The 21577-nt window shown below is 37.5% G+C and overlaps 4 protein-coding genes and 1 long non-coding RNA gene across 6 annotated transcripts; 4 read left to right on the forward strand and 1 right to left on the reverse strand.

Annotated features, from left to right (window-relative positions):
* The first annotated feature begins 1668 nt into the window (after positions 1–1668).
* LOC122400007 (histone H1-like) lies at positions 1669–2582 on the forward strand. The gene has a single exon (XM_043401165.1). The coding sequence runs from the start codon at positions 1742–1744 to the stop codon at positions 2456–2458; it is 717 nt and encodes a 238-aa protein (XP_043257100.1). The 5' UTR covers positions 1669–1741; the 3' UTR covers positions 2459–2582.
* Positions 2583–4198: 1616 nt separating this feature from the next.
* LOC122399702 (histone H2A-like) lies at positions 4199–4659 on the forward strand. The gene has a single exon (XM_043400580.1). It carries the CDS (start codon positions 4229–4231, stop codon positions 4601–4603), a length of 375 nt encoding a protein of 124 aa, XP_043256515.1. The 5' UTR covers positions 4199–4228; the 3' UTR covers positions 4604–4659.
* Positions 4660–12423: 7764 nt separating this feature from the next.
* LOC122399703 lies at positions 12424–17239 on the forward strand. The gene is made up of 3 exons (XR_006259283.1): positions 12424–13414; positions 14838–15001; positions 15568–17239. It is a non-coding gene; the product is annotated as an uncharacterized LOC122399703 (long non-coding RNA).
* Positions 17240–18067: 828 nt separating this feature from the next.
* LOC122399830 lies at positions 18068–19299 on the forward strand. Of its 2 annotated transcripts, none has more exons than XM_043400825.1 (2): positions 18068–18134; positions 18660–19299. In XM_043400825.1, the coding sequence occupies exon 2, from the start codon at positions 18660–18662 to the stop codon at positions 19230–19232; it is 573 nt and encodes a 190-aa protein (XP_043256760.1). In that variant the 5' UTR covers positions 18068–18134; the 3' UTR covers positions 19233–19299. The 2 variants fall into 2 exon arrangements, with proteins under 2 accessions (XP_043256760.1, XP_043256761.1); XM_043400826.1 differs by lacking the exon at positions 18068–18134 and adding an exon at positions 18477–18584.
* Positions 19300–19570: 271 nt separating this feature from the next.
* LOC122399887 lies at positions 19571–21470 on the reverse strand. The gene is made up of 2 exons (XM_043400944.1): positions 20685–21470; positions 19571–19938 (listed from the first exon to the last, which is right to left on the reverse strand). The coding sequence occupies exons 1-2, from the start codon at positions 21468–21470 to the stop codon at positions 19600–19602; spliced, it is 1125 nt and encodes a 374-aa protein (XP_043256879.1). The 3' UTR covers positions 19571–19599.
* Positions 21471–21577: the final 107 nt, after the last annotated feature.

Here is a 21577-nt window from a genome sequence, read left to right on the forward strand (position 1 = left end):
TGGACGCCGCATAAAGACGAAAAAGGTCACCAATGGTTCTTTGACGATATTTTCATTTCGACCGGGACGTACACCCCTTTCCAAGGGCGTTTTAAGGAAGGGAGAAGATGTAGGAGATTTCCTATAGACAAGATAACCAAAAAACGGTCACTTATTTGCAGTGCACCATTGACCATGCATCGTTAGAATTTAACACCATAATATTTCTTTATTCGTTACATGTGAAATAAACAAAATCAATATTTATGTATAATTATGTAAAAATATTTATGTATAATTATGTAAAAATATTTATGTATAATTATGTAAAAATATTTATGTATATTAAATCTGTTTAAATTAACTCGATAAATAACAATAGTGATATGTAATAGAATATTCTAGATAGGCCATTCATGATATAGGAGACCACCATTTTCTAATACTGATATGGAATTGTATTACAAACAATAAGTATTGACAATAGATTAGATTGGATAGCAGCACTCAATTATTTTCATATAAAATTATATGTATACTTATGTGCATAATAAGGGCGATGTATATTAATAATAAGATCGTAACAATTCTCTTCTTTAAAACACCAATGCAATTACTGTGTTATATTTTATTTTTCATTTCCCTTCATCAGGTCTTTTATTGTTATTTTTTTTGTCGATATTGATTTTGGTTAAGTCTATATTTTTTTTCTGCAAATAAAGGTAACCAAATCATTCAGTTCATATTTCATAAATATTTAATATCTTTCCTGTCTTATTTATTTGATATGAGATTCATAATCCTTTAAAACATATTTGAATTTCTTAATGCGTTAAAATATAAAGTTCAAAAACATCTGTAGACTTGTCAATAACCAATGTAGTTTAAATTACATTATACGGTTATATTTCGTATTTTATTCCGTTATTCGAAGCATTAAATAATGACAATATTTTTTCGTATAATATTTAAATTGTGCAATGTCGTGCATAAATTATTTTTTGTAGGTCGAAGAGTCGTTTCACTGATCAACATACTTCTCGAGTATTTCCTTCAAATACGCGACATTATCGATTTAGAAAAAATAAAATTGATCGATTGAAAGAGTTTGAAAAGTTTCATTTGTATTTTGGTCGTCAAGATAATTTCATCGAATCCATTAAATATTTTGTACGACTGAATATCACATCGACCATTCCATGATACGTCTCTGTAGCTTTGTATTTACCTTCGCGTGGAACGCTTCAAATTCGAGACAATATTCGAGTCGTATCGACGAACCGCAAATATAAATAATTAATTCTAACATTGGGGGACCTAATTCGACCAAAAAAATGACGATCGACCGACTATTTCCTTATTTTTTACTTAATTAATCCCGTTAGTCTATCGCTGACTAAGGTCGATCATGAGTCTATGTCAATTTCGACGAATATAATGACTAAAAATAAGATAAACAATATCGTTTAACGATGACAACGGACGCTGCCAACAACGGGTGAACATTTACGAGCTCGATATTCGCTTTGAATCCGTCGAATCATTGTTTAAATTGCAAACATTTACTCGAGGGTCTCTGATTCTCGGCAACGTGGATTGGAAACATAGGAGAGGTCACTCTCCATGGTCCGTGCTCTCACTACTAATATGCACTGTTTGCATGCACGCAGCTAATACTCAATGCACGAAGCGTCATCTGTGAACGAACTATCGATAAAGCTCTGATTTTGTACTTTTACACTTTCAACGACTTCTGTTTACGATGGAGGACAAGAACAGTTCTGGAACCGTGGCGGTGGCGGAGAGTGCGGCGATGAACACATCCTTGAAAAAGGTTACGAAGTCCAAGCCGAAGGCGTCGCGCATAAAGTCGTCTCATCCACCGACATCGGAGATGGTGAATTCCGCCATAAAGGAGCTCAAGGACCGCAAAGGATCGTCGCTGCAAGCTATCAAGAAGTACATAGCGAGCACTTACAAAGTCGACGGCGAGAAACTGGCACCGTTCATCAAGAGGTACTTGAAAACTGCTGTGACTTCTGGCGCTGTTGTCCAAACGAAGGGAAAAGGCGCCTCAGGCTCGTTCAAGCTCTCTTTGTCCCCAAAGGGCTCGGATTCCAAAGGTAAACCGAAACGCGAACTGAGGAAGACCGAGTCGTCCGTGCCGGAGAAGAAGGTCGCCGAGAAGAAGCCGGCAAGTCAGAAGCGTGTCGCCGCCGTGAAAAAACCAGCCGCGATCAAGAAACCAGTGGCAGTTAAGAAACCGGTGGCAGCCTCGCCGAAGAAAATGAAGACCGCCGCCGCGAAGAAAGCGCAGGCAATGGAGAAACAGAAGGCAGCCCAGTCGAAGAATCTGTCGAAAACCAAGAAGGCTACGAAAGCACCGGCGGCGAAAACGAGAACGCCGAAGCCGAAAACTGCCAAATCGCCGAAGGCTACGAAATCCTCCAAGGCTACCAAGGCAACGCCGAAGAAGTAAATTGTTCAACGATAAAACAATACCATTGGCCCTTTTCAGGGCCACAAAAATCTTTGACGAAAGAACAATCTCGATTCTGACTGCCTTTAATCCTTTTCGTTCCTTCTATTCCCAATAAAGTATAATTTTTATGATTTTGTGGTACTCGTGTTTTTTTTTTCTAAGTAATACTATTTTCTAGCATGCTTTGCGAGAATTTTCGATAATGTTCATAAATTTCGCGTTTGAAAATCGAATTATTTTACTGATCGCGGAGAGGTTATGTTTTAGTAATCGATGCTTCTAGTGAAAACGAGCGCGTAATAGTTTGTAGTTTTCGATGTTTTCGGTGTAATCGTCGTCTGTTTGTTGTAATAAACTCGCACAGCGTTTTTGAATGCTTTTCAACATATTCTTAAAGGTTAGAGAATTTCTGTGCAATGCTTGTTACTCGATTCATTGTTAGCAGGATTTCACGTATGTACGTAAAACATAACCGTAGACTTCACCTTTCTTTTTGTAAAACTTTTTTAGATTACTCGTTTTTTAAATAGTTTTTTTATTGTCTAGTAACGTTCTCGCTGACAATGATTTCCATTGCATAATATTGTTTACAGAGATTGATTCTAAAAACTGGAACATGCTGTTACATACATTTCTTTTACATAGATTATTTCTTGTCATTCTGCCTATAAAAGTATCAAACTATGATCATAAACGTAATGCTGTATGTGATATTTCGTATTTTACATTAGAAAATTACTTTATTTTAGTAGGTATTGCAGTTCAAGCATGTTTTTAATTGTTTCAGTTGAATTTTAAACAATTCTCGCATTTTAAGCAACTTTTTGTAGATATAATGTAATAATTTATGTAATATGTACATCAGTACTGCATAGATCGTCTAAGCTAGCATAAATCTATTTCATAGAAGATATGACAATTTACTTTTCCTAAGCAGGTCTTAAACGAGAAAATCTCATGTTTTCATTTTTTTTCTACAAAACTAACATCTGGGAACCACGTGAAAAACAGAGCCACGTGGAATTCTATATAAACACTTTTAACACTACCATTCCATTCTATATTATGGTCGAAAACTTCTGTCGTGACTGTATTTTATCTTGCAAAGCGTTTAAATTTAATGTTTAATCGTCTAGATCGATTTACATTAATTAGTGCAATATGTGCGACATAGCTTTTTCTGGTTACTAAAATCAAGAGTAGATGGCAGTATTGCCTAGTATGTTTTATGCCTTCTCTGCTGATCTGACCGCGTGTAAGATTTCTCAAATCTGAATAATAAATAAAAAGGACCCATAATCGAATTTTAAAGTATATTTTGATTCTTAATATGGACATGGAACCACCGTATTACTTTCATAATTCGATTATAAGGAAACTTTTGCATCATTGTTGTGAAACGTATTGGAATATTGTAGATTTTTAAGTTTTAAACTAAGGACGTGATACTACATTGTATTAAATGTTTTTTGTATGTTCAAAGTACTAATATACCTGGCCTTTGTCTGTTTAAGTTCAAACGAAATATCTTTCTGTAGGCAATAGATTTTACAGGGGTCGCACACGGAGCAGATGTCGGGCATATGGAGTACCAGCGCGCCAATCGCGTCACACCAACCGGCTACTCGTGATCTGATTGGCGGAACCTTTCACCATCCACTGCTATAAACGCGGGGCTCTGAGGCCCCAACAGTCACATTTCGTACGCCCTCGTTGGTAGACGGACGTGTAGTTTTTGTTTTGTACAACCATATCTCGTTTGAAAAGATGTCTGGACGCGGCAAAGGTGGTAAAATAAAGGGAAAGGCAAAGTCCCGTTCCAACAGAGCTGGTCTCCAGTTCCCTGTGGGACGTATTCACAGACTGCTTCGCAAAGGAAACTATGCAGAACGTGTCGGTGCTGGGGCTCCTGTCTATTTGGCGGCTGTCATGGAATATCTAGCTGCTGAGGTGCTGGAATTGGCCGGTAACGCAGCCAGAGACAACAAAAAGACCAGAATTATTCCACGACACTTGCAGTTGGCTATCAGGAATGACGAGGAGTTGAACAAACTCTTGTCCGGAGTTACCATAGCTCAAGGAGGCGTTTTACCTAATATCCAAGCAGTTTTACTACCAAAGAAGACTGAGAAGAAGGCATAATTTTGCTTTATTCAGTCACACACCAAACGGCCCTTTTTAGGGCCAACAATACTTAACGAAGGACCATTTTTTATTTCAATTTACTGTTCAAAAAACAGAATATTAGCGAACTATTCTTGAATTTAATATTATAGTAAAAGCATTATATATGTTCGTTACAAATATTATTTTATTTAAAATATTCATTTGTCGATGATTGTTCAAACAATTTATAATTTACATGAAACAATAGTTACAATAATGCTTAATAATACGTAACACGTATCGTTCCCACCTTTCCTTTCAATAAGTTAGAAATATTCATCTGCCAAAAAGTTTCATTTCATAGTTTTATTTTATACCTCGTTTCTAACCCAACAAACTATGATACGTGTCCAACGTAATAAATACCATAGATAATATAGCGTCGATAATGTAGATCATGAACTAGATAGTTAATGGGAGTTCGTATTTGTTGAATTGAAAAACCAGCCTTGTAAAAAATTTATTAGTTTCACAGCGTACTCTGTGTCTAAAGATTGTTTCGAAAATAATTCGAAACGCATAAAAATATGCCTGCAACGATTAAAATCTTGGATATAATATTTCCTATTTAAAAGGTTATTTCGTATTTACTACGTGTAATATTTCATTGAGTGAAACGAATGTTGACAGTCGTCGAGTACGTTTCAGTGTTGTGTTATTGAAAATACGAGACGAACGACGGTCGTAATTACGTGAAAACAATTCAGAGCGAGCGAGCGTAGGCCTGACGAAAATTGTCGAATCTTGTCGAAGCCTGTCATCTCCCCCGCCCGCCACCTACCGCGCGGTGTCGCTGCTAATCGGACGCTGACGTCATTCGTAACGAAAAAATTGGCGCGGTCAGACGTGTCAGCAGTTTCTCGAATAAAGTATCGTTACGCATACGATTTATCTATCGACACTTTATCGCTTCTCATCTAACTATTACTTCTCTCTCCCACTCTCTAACTATGCCTTCGTTTAATACTAATTCATATTTCTTTCGAATAGAATCTGAATCGAGAAGAAAGTCGATCAGCCTCGTGCATTTTTTCTGGCATTCAACCGGCATCGAGCGTCATTATTTTTCGGTAAATGTGATCGTATACTATCTTTTACAATTTATTTCAAGCTCAATCATTGTTTAATTGCGATATAGGCACATTCACATTAACGCATCTGATCAAAATTTGTATTTTATTTCTGTTACAGTTTTCGATTCGAAGGACGCCATTGGCCAACGATGCCATAGCGCTGGTGGACAATCCAATCGAAGAAATCATTTCAAACGGATCGTTGGTGAGATTTGATGTTTTATAGTAAGTGAGGTATTTATATTTGGTCATATATTTTTGCTTTTTATTGAATTTTTACTCGTAATTGCGTTCAGTGTTCAGATTAAACTGGAATTCAGATTAAATGTAATGCATATTTCTAACGGTCATTTTCGTAACGGTCACGTAATTTTAATGGCGTCACTAGATGGGGGTAGCAAATCGAAATTATCTATTTTACTGCATCTTGATCGTGATTAATATATTCGAATATCAATATTTAATCTGCTGTTATTAAATATCGCGATTAAATTAAATAATTAATTTGGATTAATAAAGAAACAGTATTTCCTGTGATAAATGTAGAAGAATAAAGAGAATAAGAAAGCACACGGTGCTTGTCTAACATGTTTTATTTCCTTTCCCATTCAACAGTTTTTCTTTCAGGAATTTTTGTGACCGAGCGCAATGCGGTCAGTAGAGTCAGTGGTTACGCGTAGATAGTTTGTTGTTTTTCGAAGCATAGTGGCTTCGTGTAGTGTATCGTCCATAGGTTAGGCACTCGCGAAGGTCGAGCCAGTGTCTCTTGCGTAGTAAATGTTTTCCAGAGCATCGTGGCTCTTTGCTTTGTAATTCGCGACAGTAGATTCCCTTGTTCGTCGATTTTTATTCTCCGGTCGCGTTACTATCTTTTTAAATATTTTTCTCAATTATTGTTTGAAAATTAGAATCTCCCGACACCGCGATTAGAATCAGTGCATCGCTGAAGCGGACTTTTTGAACGATGCTTCGCAAGCGTAAAATGTAAGTATATCCTACATTTTTTATGCGCGTTTAGAAAAAAATATTTACAAATTTTACTATCAGTTTAAAATTCTCCAAATTATAAGAAATCTGTGATTAGTTTTGAACATTGTATTAAATTAAAAATGTCTATAATTTTAACGACAGTTTCTAATTGTTTCTGCTTTTTTACAGCGTATTTATATACCATCATTGGGCACCCAAATCCAGCAGGACTATGCAGATGACTTCTCTGATGATTTCTACCGAGCAGCATCCTCATCATGGACTCATCCCAAAGGTGCATCTCATGAAGTTCATCATTGGTGAGTTGCATGTATTTTTGTCCCTCTGGTCCCTAATCATGTCATAGGACGAAAGGTCCGAATTGACACGGGTGACCAGTTGTATACTTGATTTATTTGACGAGTTTAGTGACCGCGGGTATTTTCAATACCCGTGAATAATAACCTGTATATTTTTATTAGTTAGGTGAGGTTAGGGTCTTTTTGTACATCGCGTTTTTTAATATCACAAATGCTGCATATTAAATAAATATGAGCATGTAATTCAGAAATGATAAAATATAAATATTAATTATAATAAATTTACACAATAATATTTATAATTTGAATGATTTTACTTTTGATTACATTCATCATATTGAATATTGATCTTTTTTTATATTTTTCAGATTTCATGTTGAAATATAAAGTGATGATTATGGAAAATATTATAAATTTTCGTTACTCGTTGAAAAATATTAATTTCATGTACAAAAAGGCATTTCGCGATGGATAGATTTCTAAATCAAAGTAACATGCATTGTTTAAACTATTTACTTTGATGACGAAGTCGTACCAAGGGTAATTCAATATTTTAATTAATAATTTCAAATATAATTCAATTCAAATCATATTAATTTTCTTTAATAATAATATTTTTCAGTATTAACTTCTTTTCTTGTTGATAAATCACATATAACAAGTCGAGTCATTCTAATTCAGAATTCAATAATAATAGATACCGTTTATTTAATTATTAATAACTACTTTCTAGTTAGGATTTTCAGATTGATCATTCCGTGTTCGTTGCCTAAGTTCATGCACACGCCCAGGTGCTACTTGCATGAGCGAAGGTAACGGGCACGACGACTCTGTTAATAATAATTTGTATAATTGGCGATTGACATTGGTTAGTGAATCGTGCGCGACGTACTGTCCACATACGTGTGTTTGGTTAGGTTGTGGTAGTGCGTCGTTTCAGAACTTATTCATATAAAATTTTCTAACAATAAATTTCATCAGTTGTAATAATAATATTACTGATTTTCTTATTATTTAGTAACATTTCTTTTATTATAAAATTTCTATAAACCATTTATTCAACAATTATCAATATTGCATTCACAAAAGATTCTCGAATGCTTAATAGATTTACAATTTTAATACTTTTAAACATTAAATAAATTAAATAAATAAATCATAACTTTCCATATAAATGTTTTTATATATAATACAAATACGCAATGGTCTCTAGCCTTTGTCAATCGATTCCAGAAACTGGTACGTACATTTAGAGTGTGAATGATGTCAGTTGTGTCCGGGTGTCGGGGGAACCCCGGGAAGTCCCCTCTAGTTTAGGTCGCGCCCGGACATTGAGAATGAGAACCGTGGAGTGTTTGTTTGAGAGAATGAGTTTTGCAATTTTTTAAATATAGCGTTAGGTAGGTAGGTAACTTTTTGGTGTGTGTGTTAATTGTAAGTAGGTAGGGTCAGGGCAGGACTGTCCACATTAGTTATTCGGGCAGGCACGTTTTCGCGTGGCAGTCCTGTTCCTGTAGTTACGATTTCGAGAGTAGAAATCTTGCTGATTCAAACGGTTTTAGTGATTAGGTCAACTTATTTATGATGACCTATGCAAAGCGGATCGCAGCCAATTTGCTAATATTATTTAGTTTTTAATTAATAATTGCATTACCCAGCTAAGAATGATACGATTATTAATCAAACGCTAAATGATATTACCCAGGTCTCACCACGAGGAGGTTGCTGCGAATGGAGACCCGCCCTAACCGATTCCCAACCACCCTCCATTAATAAAAATCTATGACCAACAATCGTTGGTAGAAGAAGAAACAAACGAAAGTGCAACCAACGAAGGAAACAACCAACAAAAGAGTTTTTTGAGAAAGAATTTGCCTTTAAATTCTCATCAACAAAACAGAGAAATAGATCGAAGTATTGCCTGCCCGATATAATGATTAATATAGAAAACTCCTGCCTAACTATAAATCTAAATTCATTTACATCCTACCTATCTAATCGTCTAACAAAATACGTAGAAAATATATTCTTCCTTGTTGATTCTTCGACGAAGATTTCCTGATACATACTGTTACATTCTACCTAACTATAAATCTAAATTATTAAAACATAAACTAAGCAATCTGAAACAAAATACATGAAATACATTCTTCTTTCTTCTATCTTCTATTTATCCCACGATGATTTCCTGAAACACAAACAAAGCAATATCAAACAAAATTGTAAGAATTCTTAATTGTTTACCTTTATAGACCTAAAACTTCCATAGGAATATGCTCTGTAACAGAAACTTGTTTAATAGATTAGTAAGAGAACAACACTGAATCTGTAAAACTACAAATACTACAACTCCAGGCAAGTGCGGTGAGAAAGTAAATATATTACATAATACACGAGGTTACTTTGACTCTAAAATGTATTCGTCGCGAAATATCTTCTTGCACGTAAATCTAATGATATATTTTAATAAGTAAAGACAGACTTTGGGTACCTTCGATATCGAAGATAGCCAAAGTCGTCAACTAAATTATGAAAGTGAATTTAATTATCGAAGAATGTAAAGAACAATCGGAAGCTACTAATTTGACACTCATTCTAAAATTAATATAATCATAAGTATTGTAAAAGATATTAAAATCATGGCTCTACTTTCGATCGATATTACGATATTTGTCATATTAAAAATTGCGGCGTGTAAAAATCATCGCACGCTTGAATAAAACGCGACGCGACACGTGCTCATGAGCGTGCAGTGAGTGTGGGTATCAGATTGATCCCCCCCGGCCTTGATTATCAGAAAAGCAAGTCGCGCCCCTGACCCACGTCGATCGGACCTCTCTACGTACAACCGCCGGGCCCTGGAGGACACACGGTCACAACAGGACCCGCTTAGTACTCGAGAACGGATATGGGTCAAGAACTCTCACCGGAGGTCATTCTCTTTTCCGTATAAAGAGGAGAATATATGCGCTCGGCGAGGCCCCACTTAAGCTGAACCAAGCTGCACCGGGGTTGAAGCGGTAAGAGCTATCACACCTAATACACAGGCGTCACATGTTTCATTCTATCAAACAGAGGTGATCGAGCAAAAAACTCTCCGATCCTTTCGGTCGAGACATAATCTCGGAAAGCGAGAACCAGAGAACGAGCGGACGAGAGAAAGTGAACTATTCGTATATGTATATGTACTCGTTATATATTCATTTTAAAATCAGTGTCAAATTAAAAATGAATCTACTATGACATTTGTCATCTTAAAAATCGCGGTGTGCAAGAAGATTAGAATTTTAAGCAAAAGGTACTAACTACACTTGCCAAAGAAAGCACGTAATACAACCAGTCGTTTTACCCCTTTGCCTTACGATTTAATTTCCAACTGTTCGTGCCAAAGGTGTCGCCAAGGTTTGGCCCGGTAGACTTATCACTTCTCTGAGACGTCTTGTTCATGTTAGGACCCGGTAAACTCATCACGTCTCTGAAACATCATTAAGCTAAGGGATTAAAAAGGAGGTTTTTAAACACTTAAAAATTACCTATCAACCTATCACCTAGCTTAAAAATAAAAATTCATGATATTGTATAGACAGAAATATAGTATATGATCGAAAACAATGTTACATTAATATATCCTGCAATATTATACATATCGAAGCAATCACATTGATTCGAAGAACAATGTAAAAGTGGAAACCGAGAAAAGGAACATTCATAGTAACCAAATAAAATCAGATAGATAAACGAAGTTGAATTCACATCAAACAAACAAATAAAAATAATAAAATATAAATAAGTGGTGTGGACTTACTACTTGTTGTCAGTATATAGGGTAGTTACCACTGGATCAGCTGTAAAGTAAGAAAATATTCATATTATAGCAACGTCAGTTAGGGCAAGCAAGGCAAAATCAGTTCAGTGAAGCGAAATTGGTATCAAACGATAGAATAGAAGAGGGGAGAGAATTTTTAAACAGTTCTTACCGTAGTCATCACCGTCCGGCACTGGTCAGTAGTGGTCAGCAGTGGTCAGTAGTGGTAGGAACGCGAATCAGCACTGGTCAGTAGTGGTCAGTAGTGGTCAGTATTGGTCAGCCCTGGTCACTCCTGGTCAGTGCTGGCCAGTAGTGGTCATCAGCGGCCATCAGCGGTCATCAGCGGTCATCAGCGGTCCCCGGTTCACTTCTGGCTATTTGCCCACTCCCGAATCCGCGACGAGACTGAAGAATTCTTCGCAGAGACCCTGCTTATATGATTAAGGTGATGAAAGGGTGGGGAGACCAGTCAGAGCCAGAGCTGAAGTTGACAGTTAAGACTGTCTTGTCTAGAAAGAAACTACATATTTCGATTGGTCCCACCTCTTGACCATTTCTGGATCTTCACTGGACCGCTGACCTTGATGCCAACTAATAAATTTTCATTTCAGCTACTAATCTTTTGAACAAGTTTTTTTTACAGAATATAGAAGTATAAAAGTATGTAATTGAAAATCGTACATGGATTCAAGCTTCATCATTTTTAGAAAAATATCCATTTCATACAATTTTATTTATTGTCTCAATTTATGTTTCAGGAAAACATCGTGGGACCAATAAAGACTTCAAGAAACAACTATCTCCTCATATTTCCTTATTTTCTATAAATTACATTTATTGTATGTTAGTGTATGTTTCAGAAAAGCATCGTTGGATTAATAACAACTTCATGAAGAAAATATCTCTTCATATTTCTTTATTTTAAGCATGGTGGGATCGACAAAGACATCATCAGGAAGATTATTTCATCAGATTGCGTTAGAATATAAGTTTAAATTATAATTAGGCGATTACAAATACCTAGATTGTAAGATACACGAGCGTACGTTTATTGTAACAAGCGTGGTCCTATTACAATTAATATTAAGTTACATATTAGTATTCTAATATGCAAGGTTCATACGTGCAGTTGCACAACTCTTCTTGGTTCTTCAGCGTCTTATTAGGCACTTATTGGTATACTATAAGTCAGGACTCATACGTGCAGTTGCACTTTACTATAACATATGGAGGGTCGTCACAAGTGTGGCAAAATTTTGTTAGATTTTTTATCTCTTCATCAGGCAGAGTTTGTACGTGCAGTTGCAATCTCCTATTTCGTTTTTGGAAAACATGGATTGCCAAGCATGTAGCAACATTTTGTTAGACTTTCTGTCTATTTATTTATGTTTAGTCGGGGAGTTCCTCTGAGAACTCTCCCTTTGACGTTTGTTTCCAACAATGGTCAAATTTTGATAGTTTTTCTCTTTCCTTTTTTCTTTAAACTAAAATAAAGTTAGGATTCTCGCCAAAGGAAGGGTGGTTGGGGCGAGGTTAGGGTGGGTCTCCATTTTGCAGCAACCTCCTCGTGGTGAGACCTGGGTCATATTATTTAGTATGTAATTAATTTGATATAATTATTAATTACATAGCAAATGATATGAGCTAATGGCTGCATCCCCCTAGTATAGTTTAGCATAAATACAGTATTTATAATTAGTAATTAGTAATAGTTGTGAATTTAAAATAATTTCTTTAATAAAAATCGCTAGTTTCAAGTCGGTACTTCAGTTCATGTACATCAACCATGTTTGCACAGAATAGTTCATGCAGTACCCGCTGTGTGGCACCAGGGATTAAAATATTAAGTTCTACCCAAAGATTTCAAACTTAATATTTAGAATATTCAGGATTTAAATATTAAGTTAACTCAGACTTGTTTAAAAGTTTCTCCAAAATTAAATAAACAATTTAAAATTTATTATGTCTCCTGTTTTTTGTAATTATTAAGTCATTAAAATGACAGGAATATTAAGGTCAAGGATTTGTTTTTTTCTGGTGAATCCCCGGAGGCGCCAAGATTTGGAAATAAAATGGCTGACATAGGATTTTAGGGGACGCGTTAATAAATTGATTCGTCGGTTTAAATCGACCAAGTTTGAAGCCGGTTTCGCGTATATATTCCTACTTTTTGCTATGGTTTCACTATTGACATTCTTTATTTACTGACCCGACGCAATATCCTCGTTCGAACGAAAAAGGAACAGAACGTTCACGGACTGTTGGAGGTCCAAGTCAGAAACCAGTCAATGTCATCGGGATTCGCACACAGACGGTCCCTTGTTCGTGAAACGGGAGAGGATTCCACGAAGCGTCGTTTGTCGGGTGACTCAACTGTTGTGACTGGTGTTTCAAAGTGCCGAAAGAAAGGGAAAGTACATCTGGGACATCGAAGCATGGGAGACCAAGCGCTCAGTTCACGGAACGCTCGCGAGAAACGCGTTATCGACGCCGGTTTATCGCACGTTTAAACAAATAAGATAAAAAAAGGATTCGTACTATCAGAGTGTGCGGGGGTCTCCTAACAACGTGACACAGGATATTGCCAGGTCGAAAGTTTTCTGAGATATGTGCAAAGGTAGGGACAATAGAGACGAGGAATGCTTTGTTTCCAAAATGGATGTTTAGCAACACAGTTTAATTCTGTGATATTTATTTGGAAAATACGGTGGTTCGCGAATGGTTCAAAAGTCACGTAGAATGCTTTTTTTTTGTAATTTTGAATGTACGATTTATTAGCTTTTGTGGCCCAAGGACGTTTGAAAGTTACTTACACAAGTGTTCAGTGTTTGGGGAAATTTTGCAAGAGGGAACGCTTCATCAAAATTCAAATTAAAATTTGAACATTTTAGCACAGAAATGTGATTATATTTGTAGTTTTTTTTTGGTTTAAGAATTTTATTTCAACATCAAGTTAAAAAATCATTTATTGTCTTCAAAATTCAAATAAAAATCTAAAAATTTGAGAACAGAAGAGCTATACATTTGTAGTTTCATTCTCTGTTTAACAATTTTATGTCAACATCAAGTTGAATAATCGTTTTTTATCAGGAAAATTCAAAACAAAATTGAGAAATTCGATCACTGAAAAGTTACTAGATTTGTAGTTTCATTTTCTGTTTAACAATTTTATTTCAACATAAAGTTGAAAAATAATTTATTGTCAGGAAAATTCAAAAGAAAATTAGAAGATTAATTCACAGAAAAACAATACAATTTGTACTTTTATTCTCTGTTTAACAATTTTATTTGATCATCAAGTTGAAAAATCATTTATTGTCAGTAAAATTAAAAACAAAATTTAAAAATTCAATCACAGAATAGCAATAAAAATTGTAATTTCATTCTCTGTGTAACAATTTTTTAAATTCAACATAAAGTTGAAGAATCATTGAATCATTCAAGTCAGGAAAATTGAAATCAAAATTAAAAAATTCAATCACAAAAAAGCGATTTCATTTGTATTTTGATCCTTTGTCAAGCAATTTTATTTCAACAATTGTTGGAAAATATCGTGGGTCACCGGGGACCCACGTGGACGTATTAACGTCCGTAACTGCGTAACCACGATCAACGTTGAATAATAGTATTATGTTGCAGTTACGCAATCGTGAAAATTTCACTTTCTGCGGTGCGATCGCGGTCGGTTGCCACGAGTGCGTACCTCGAGACACAGTGGCCACGCGCGAGCCACATTAAAATATCCTCGACTTTAGTCCAAAAGCGTTTCAACTCTGTTCGCGTGTGCGCCGGTCGCCCAGGTTTTTTCTGAACACGTTTTTTCGTTTTCGCCAGCCTGCTCGACCGGTCTGTCTCTGTCACGGGACGAACATATTTTATCCCGTACAAGGACGACCATAAACGCGCGGCGCAATGCTTTCCTTGAACGCTGGATTTTTAAACCTCGAACACACGGCGCCCACAGTGTTTTGCAACTAAGTAAAAGGGAAGCATTCCATGCTTCTGGTCGCTATTAAATTATAACAAATGCATTTTCCAAGTTTCTAGGACCGCCAGTGACCTGGACAAAGACCTCCACTAGGAAGATACACTCGAGGCTCGAGATCTCGTCGAAAACGCGTTAAATCGTCAGTGTTGCTATAGACAATGGTGAATTGCACAATAGCCAGAGACAAACCGGAGGCTCCGTCGTTGTGCAACTAGCGTAAGTAGCTCAATCGCGTGCAGGCGCGCGACATGTGCGCGTGTGTCTCCTATTATTTCATTTCTCCGCGCACCTAAACATGTGTTCTTGGCGTGAGTGCACGCCAACGTCGAGAACTCTAAAAAAACAGTCAAATTACTAAAATTAAAAAATTTAAAAAATCAGTAAAATTAAATTCTTATTTTTTTACCCCCCTCCACAGTAGTTTTTATAATAAGAAATATTCTACTATTTTTTATGCAATCTGTTTCTTTCACTGCCAAGATTCGAACACACGTGTCTTTGTTTGCTTTCGTTCCTAGCCCTGTACTTAATAAAACCGTGTCCGGGTGTTGAACATCAGATTTATCTGCGCTGCGCAATACAACGATCGTTATTCCGTATATTGTACGGACGACTGGTTTGCCTTTCGACGTTGGCGCTATGTTGCAATGGATAGCTATCCTTGAAAAACGACAGCACGCGTGGAACGTTGCTACGGGGGAGACGCCATCTTGAAAATAATTATCTCTGAATTTTTCTAAATTCATTTAAAATCCAATATTAATACTCCCCCCGTTTTTCAGGTCTTTTGCAACGAGGGAACATGATCGGAATTATGGATTCTTTTTATCAAACTACGAGCCTCCTGCGTGCCTGATTCACGATGCTGGATCCTATTCTAGGAATATCCTCGGTATGGTGGCTGGTGATCTACGCCAACATCCTGCTGCTCTTGTCGCCCCTCGTGCTGCTTCTCATCATTTTCCTGCCGAATTTCCCGATATTACTGTTCAGAAGAATGTGTTACATCCCTATCGAGTCTATATGACACTCATTTCCCACCATAATTGAATTGTAAAACGCTAGGCTCCTCGTAGATCGAGTAATTTCAATTATATTCTTGATTGTATACGACGACGTTGAAATGTACGGTTTCAAAGCATCGATTTACACTTTGCAAGGTTATAGATAAGACAAGTATAGGCATAGGTATTATTATTTCAGTAATTGCACGTCGCAGGCTTGTATTGTTATTGTTGTGGGAATCACAGTTCTGAAGCATTTAGTGTAACTTCAGGAAGTATTATTACAAGTAATTTCAGTATTTGCGCTGTTGAACCGCCCTGTGGTATCTTATATCTTCTATGATACATTCATTTTATGTTTAAAACTCTTCTCGAAATATTGCTATGTATATTGGCAAAGCAGCAGCAAATGTTGATGTTCCTCTCATAACAACAACGAAATTGTAAATATTTGGCAATAGTAATCCGTATAAAATTGTGATCAAATGGTTAGATCTAGCGTTTAGAGTACCCGTATTTCGTTTAAAGGAAGCACAATCAAAAATACTTGTTAAGTCCATGCATATAGGGTATCCCACTCAAAGCAAACCATCTGTTGGTTTCTTTAATTTTTTCTCGAAAACGAGCACGGCGACCTATGTGTTTAACGACGGCATTGTGTTCCCCTGCTTTTTTCCTACAGGATAGCGTGTCGAAATTTAGCCCCACGATGATTTTTCCCGCTGGAGCGATCGCTCGCGACCGCTTTTCGTTAATAACTCGAAAACTAGCACGTTAACGCTCATTTTCGCTTATATAATACTTGTGCAGTTTAACGTTCTCTACCTGATAGGCTAGTTGTATTTTTTTTATCTCGAATTGTTTTAAATTTTTTCGTTTATAACTCAAAAACGAACACGTCAATTCGAATTTTTGTACTGTTAAGAGGCTTCTCGAGCGTTAAAAAGAACTTGAGAATATTAAATTGCTCAATAATATTTCATCTAAGTCACTCAATGGATCGTGATATTTCAATATTAAAATACATTTGTTCATAAGATTCTGATTAAAGAAGACTCTAAGATGGCTCCTTTCGAGCGGGATACCCTGAAGTACCAATCTTTGTTTTAATATTAATTAGTATTAATTAGTAATATCAATTGCAACAGAATACAATGTATTCTTTGTGCCTGGGACGCGATGTGGAATTGTCACATAATTTAGCAAAAATCGGTCGCTCTAGGTATTTCACGGCGTAGAAATCGCGGTTTCCGGTCGCGATTCGACCCTTTGACCGGTCGTTCGCGATTTCTTCGCCGTCGTTGCCAAGACTCCGCCACTCCTGTCGCACGTCTGTCGCGAAAAGCCGAATAAACCGAATATAACGGGAACGATGTTTCGCAAAAGATGCCCCGCGAGCCGTTTGACCGAAATCCCGACGAACGTAGTCCTCAGAAATCGTTGGCGTCGATTCCCCGTCGCGTTCTCGTTCGTGTCGTGCGCACTGGCGATTTGTACATAAACATCTTGTCGAAATAAAACAGCACGGATCGCATTATTCTTCGTCCGTATCATTTCTCTTACCGTTATATAAATTGCTGTGCGTCATTGAACGTTCACCATTGATCTTGCTGACTCTGGTCTTTCGTGGGACCTGAGTGGACCGTTCTATGAATAATTGCTCGATTGCAAGGTCGACGAACGACACTCGAACCTATCTGGAATGAGAAGATTAACGCGTGTCAGCTCCTAGCGTGCCACTGCTTGACAGATATCCGTCTCGACTATCAATTTCCAAGTCGAAACTGTTTTTTCGTTTCAATTCGTGCACGCTATTTGCGACTGAACCATTTACTCTCAGCTGTTCTAAATATTGCATAGAGTTGTTCAATTTTACACTGTGTTATAGACATTGTAAATATTGTATAAATTTACTTTTGGAGACGTTGGAAAATACTTACAATTAGAGGCACTTGAGCCTATAAGATCACTTATGTGATAGGTCATAATGGTCTTACAACGAGACATTAAAAAAATTTGAAAAAATTTGAAAATAAGGAATATTGTATGAACGATCAAGTAATTTTATTGATCGTGTGCATGGATTCTTCCGTTTGTTTATCCCGTGTGCACGGTAAACGTCTGTCCTTCTGCAGTTCACCGGTCGGTGATATGGGCGGACCTGAAGTTGAACATTATAGTACGTAGAGTACTTTCGCCAAGTGGGGACCGTGGTGGGGGGAGTTGGGACTTGAACCCCGAGACCCTATGGGCCATATATACTACGGTCCCATGCAGTTCTCTTGCTACTTGGTGTCAGCTTCTCGACGATCCTGCGCGAAGATCCACACGAGATCAAATACGAGGTGAGCATAGTATCTTTAAATCATCAGGAACCACCATTACAAACAATTTAACAATTGCAAATTAGAATCTGTGTAGGAGCACTTTCGAAAATCAACCTTGCGATCGTTCTATATTTATATCCGGTCTACGTAGTCGGTTGCATGTGTTTGAACAGTTTAACAATGATCGATCCACGTTTCCACGGTTTGGATCGCCTTTGTTGGAACCAACTGTTGGTCTCGACCAGTTGAACTTGACGCACCGGGAAAAATTTCGCTGGGCGCGACAGCTACGGTCGCGTGTGTACATTCTGTGCACGCTTCAGGCTCTCTTTCGTATGCTGTCCCTCAGAAACACACTTTTATCGACACGTGGCAAGAAATTACACCATAGCTTCGCCTAACCATGTGTTGCATGTTTCAGGTTTGCAACGCTCTGGAGTAAAGGACCTGGGCCCCCTCCCAATTACAGTTAAATCATTAATTGAAGTTACAATTATTAAACAATTGAATCTCTTCTGGATCTAACCAATAAACTTCTTTTAGATGAAGCTGTACGTCTTTGTGGGGCTGGTGGGGCTGGCGATGGGGCACCCTGGGCTCCTCAGGGTCCCCAAGGTGTACAACGCGGTGGTCACCAGCAACCAGAACCTGTCTCCGTCCAGGGCAGTCCCAGTGATACAGCCAGTGATTCATCGAACGGCGATCGGCTACGTACCGCCATTTTATTACACGCAAGTAGCGCCTCAGAGTGCTTTGAGGACCAGCGAGGCGAGCGGTGAACCAGCGGATAAAAAAGAAGATAACGCTGGCTCAGGATCAAGAAGCAAGCAAGGAGAGGAGCCTCTGAGCTTCTATCCGAATTACCAATCGCTCTATTACGACCCTTACTTTTACTACAATGGAGTGAACCCTCTGATTCCGGGGACCTATTACACCGACTATCATCCCTATGGAATTCTGGAGCCCATTCCTCCGTCCACGCCAAAGGATGGACCCTCTGGCCATCTGCTTCCGGGTTACCACGAGGAAAAGAAGGACACTGCAAAGCTGGAGAAGGATAAAGTGCCTGATGTGCCACCCCCGCCTCTTCCAACAGCGGTACCCAAGAGCTCTTGAAGCGGAAGTTGTGAATAAGACTAGTATTATTTAAGAAAGAGCTTTGAGTTTTAGAGCGTTGATTTTAACCAGGGCTGTGGGAAAAATAAAATATAGAATGTAAATATGGAAACAGTATTGTGAAATTAGTATTTCATTAAAATATTTCACAGTATTCAGAATAATTAATAGTATTGCAAACAAAAGGTTTCTGCCCAAATTTTCCCCAGCCCTGGTTTCAATCTCAAAAACATTGTAAAGACTATCGCGCAAGAACCTTTTTAGTACATAAGGGTGTTTTTTAATATTGTAAGTGGATACAATCTTTTTTATAATGTAAATTGTCATATAGTGTGCTGGATTTAATTATAAAATTTATGAAGACTGTTCAACAACCGCCTCTGCAATGATTGCTGTTCTTTCTAGCGACCCAGACTTTAATGGAGAACGTGAGCTCCCCGTCTTCGAGCCCGTTTACTATGATCTTGACATTTTCGATTACGTCGTTTTCACCGCGAGCGACCTCGAACGTCGCGATTATTTCGCTCTCCGCGGGTGGGCTTACTTTTACGCAGGTGACGCTGTAGAAATCGTCCACCGATATTCCAACGTTCGTTTCGGTTGTTGCGCCCTTCACTATGGATAGGACCACGTTGTGCTGGTACAGTAATCTGCCTATGTCACGATCACACTTGCCCCATTGGGTAGCGTCAAGTTTCTTGGGGATCTGGAAATGATCGTAATTTTTCTATTTTTTAGTCGATTAAACCTTCATGATTTGCTAAACGTTGTTCTCCATTGTTGCATTGCTCTAAATCTCTATAAAGCCAGCAATTTTTAAAGAGTAATACATCATTTGTTAAAAATACATTAGGAGTGGCTTCATGGAAATTTTGAGCAGTGCAATTTTATTTATAGAGCCTCTGTTGTATTACTATTTATAGGATCCCTTATTTGCATGCTTTACTAATCGTTGTACTCCACTATTGCACTGCTTTAAATCTCCATAAAGCCAGCAATTTTTAAAGATTATCACATGATTAATTAAAAATACATTAGAAGTGGCTTCATGGAAATTTTGAGCAGTGCAATTTTATTTATAGAGCCTCTGTTGTATTACTATTTATAGGATCCCTTGTTTGCATGCTTTACTAATCGTTGTACTCCACTATTGCACTGCTTTAAATCTCCATAAAGCCAGCAATTTTTAAAGAGTATCACATTATTAATTAAAAATACATTAGAAGTGGCTTCATGGAAATTTTGAGCAGTGCAGTTTTATTTATAGAGCCTCTGTTGTATTACTATTTATTGGATTCCTTATTTGCATGCTTTACTAATCGTTGTACTCCACTATTGCACTGCTTTAAATCTCCATAAAACCAGCAATTTTTAAAAAGTAACACATTATGTATCAAAAATACATCAAAAGTGACTTTATGGAACTATTTATAAAATTGAAAGTTTACTTACTGGTGTCATCGTGACAACAATGGCTTCCGTAGTACGAACAGTGTCTTCTTCTTCCTCGCTCTCGTACTCGTAATATTCATAGTCTTCCCCATTCTTCTCTACCGACATCTGATTATTAGTACCATTCGTTCCATAAACAATTTTGTTCTCGCGTTTGACGTTCGAAGATTTATTATTGTTTGCTCGATTCTTCAAATCGTGGTCACTGTACTTCGGTGTCGTAGATTTCTCCTTTTCATACTGCTCGAACATCATACGCTGTCGAGCGCGAAGCTGGTCTATAAGTATTTGTCTACGCGCCAGATCGTTCGCGTATTGTTTACGACTCTGCATAAATTCTTTATTGTAAACCGACGCCTCTCTGTCGCCGGTGTAATTCGCGTTTCGTCTTTCGATTACTTTTTCAGGCAAATCCATTGCTTCCACGAGGTTTCGGTCGCTCGAGCGTCCTTTGTTCTTTGCATCGCTATAACCGGTTTGAATCTGGGCCAATTTCAACTTCTTGTAGTTTTTCTTCGCGACTTTGTATCCGTTTCTCGAAATATCCCGAGACACATTCGCGTTCTCTATTGTATCATCCACGATGCGCTGTTCTTCGATTTCCAATGCTCCCTTTTCCTCCACCGAATCATGTTTGTATCTCTTCGCAGCTTTTTCCACAGGATCGATCGCGTTCAATTTTTTAAAATTCTCTTTACCGAATCCCAAATCACTCGAGGTCGTTTCTATTGTTATAAACAACGCAAACGTCGCGAAAACACCGACGAACCAAAGATTTCCTCCCATTACAATTACCTCGTGTCTTCCCATCGATCGACGCGAACGATTTGCGATCGAGTGAACGACCGGAGTTAATTCACCTTTGACCTCCGGTTTATCTATTCTTTCCGCAG

This window comes from Colletes gigas, unplaced genomic scaffold (assembly GCF_013123115.1).
Source record: "Colletes gigas isolate AHSC1104 unplaced genomic scaffold, ASM1312311v1 Colletes_gigas_Sc00015, whole genome shotgun sequence".
Lineage (NCBI taxonomy): Eukaryota > Metazoa > Arthropoda > Insecta > Hymenoptera > Colletidae > Colletes > Colletes gigas.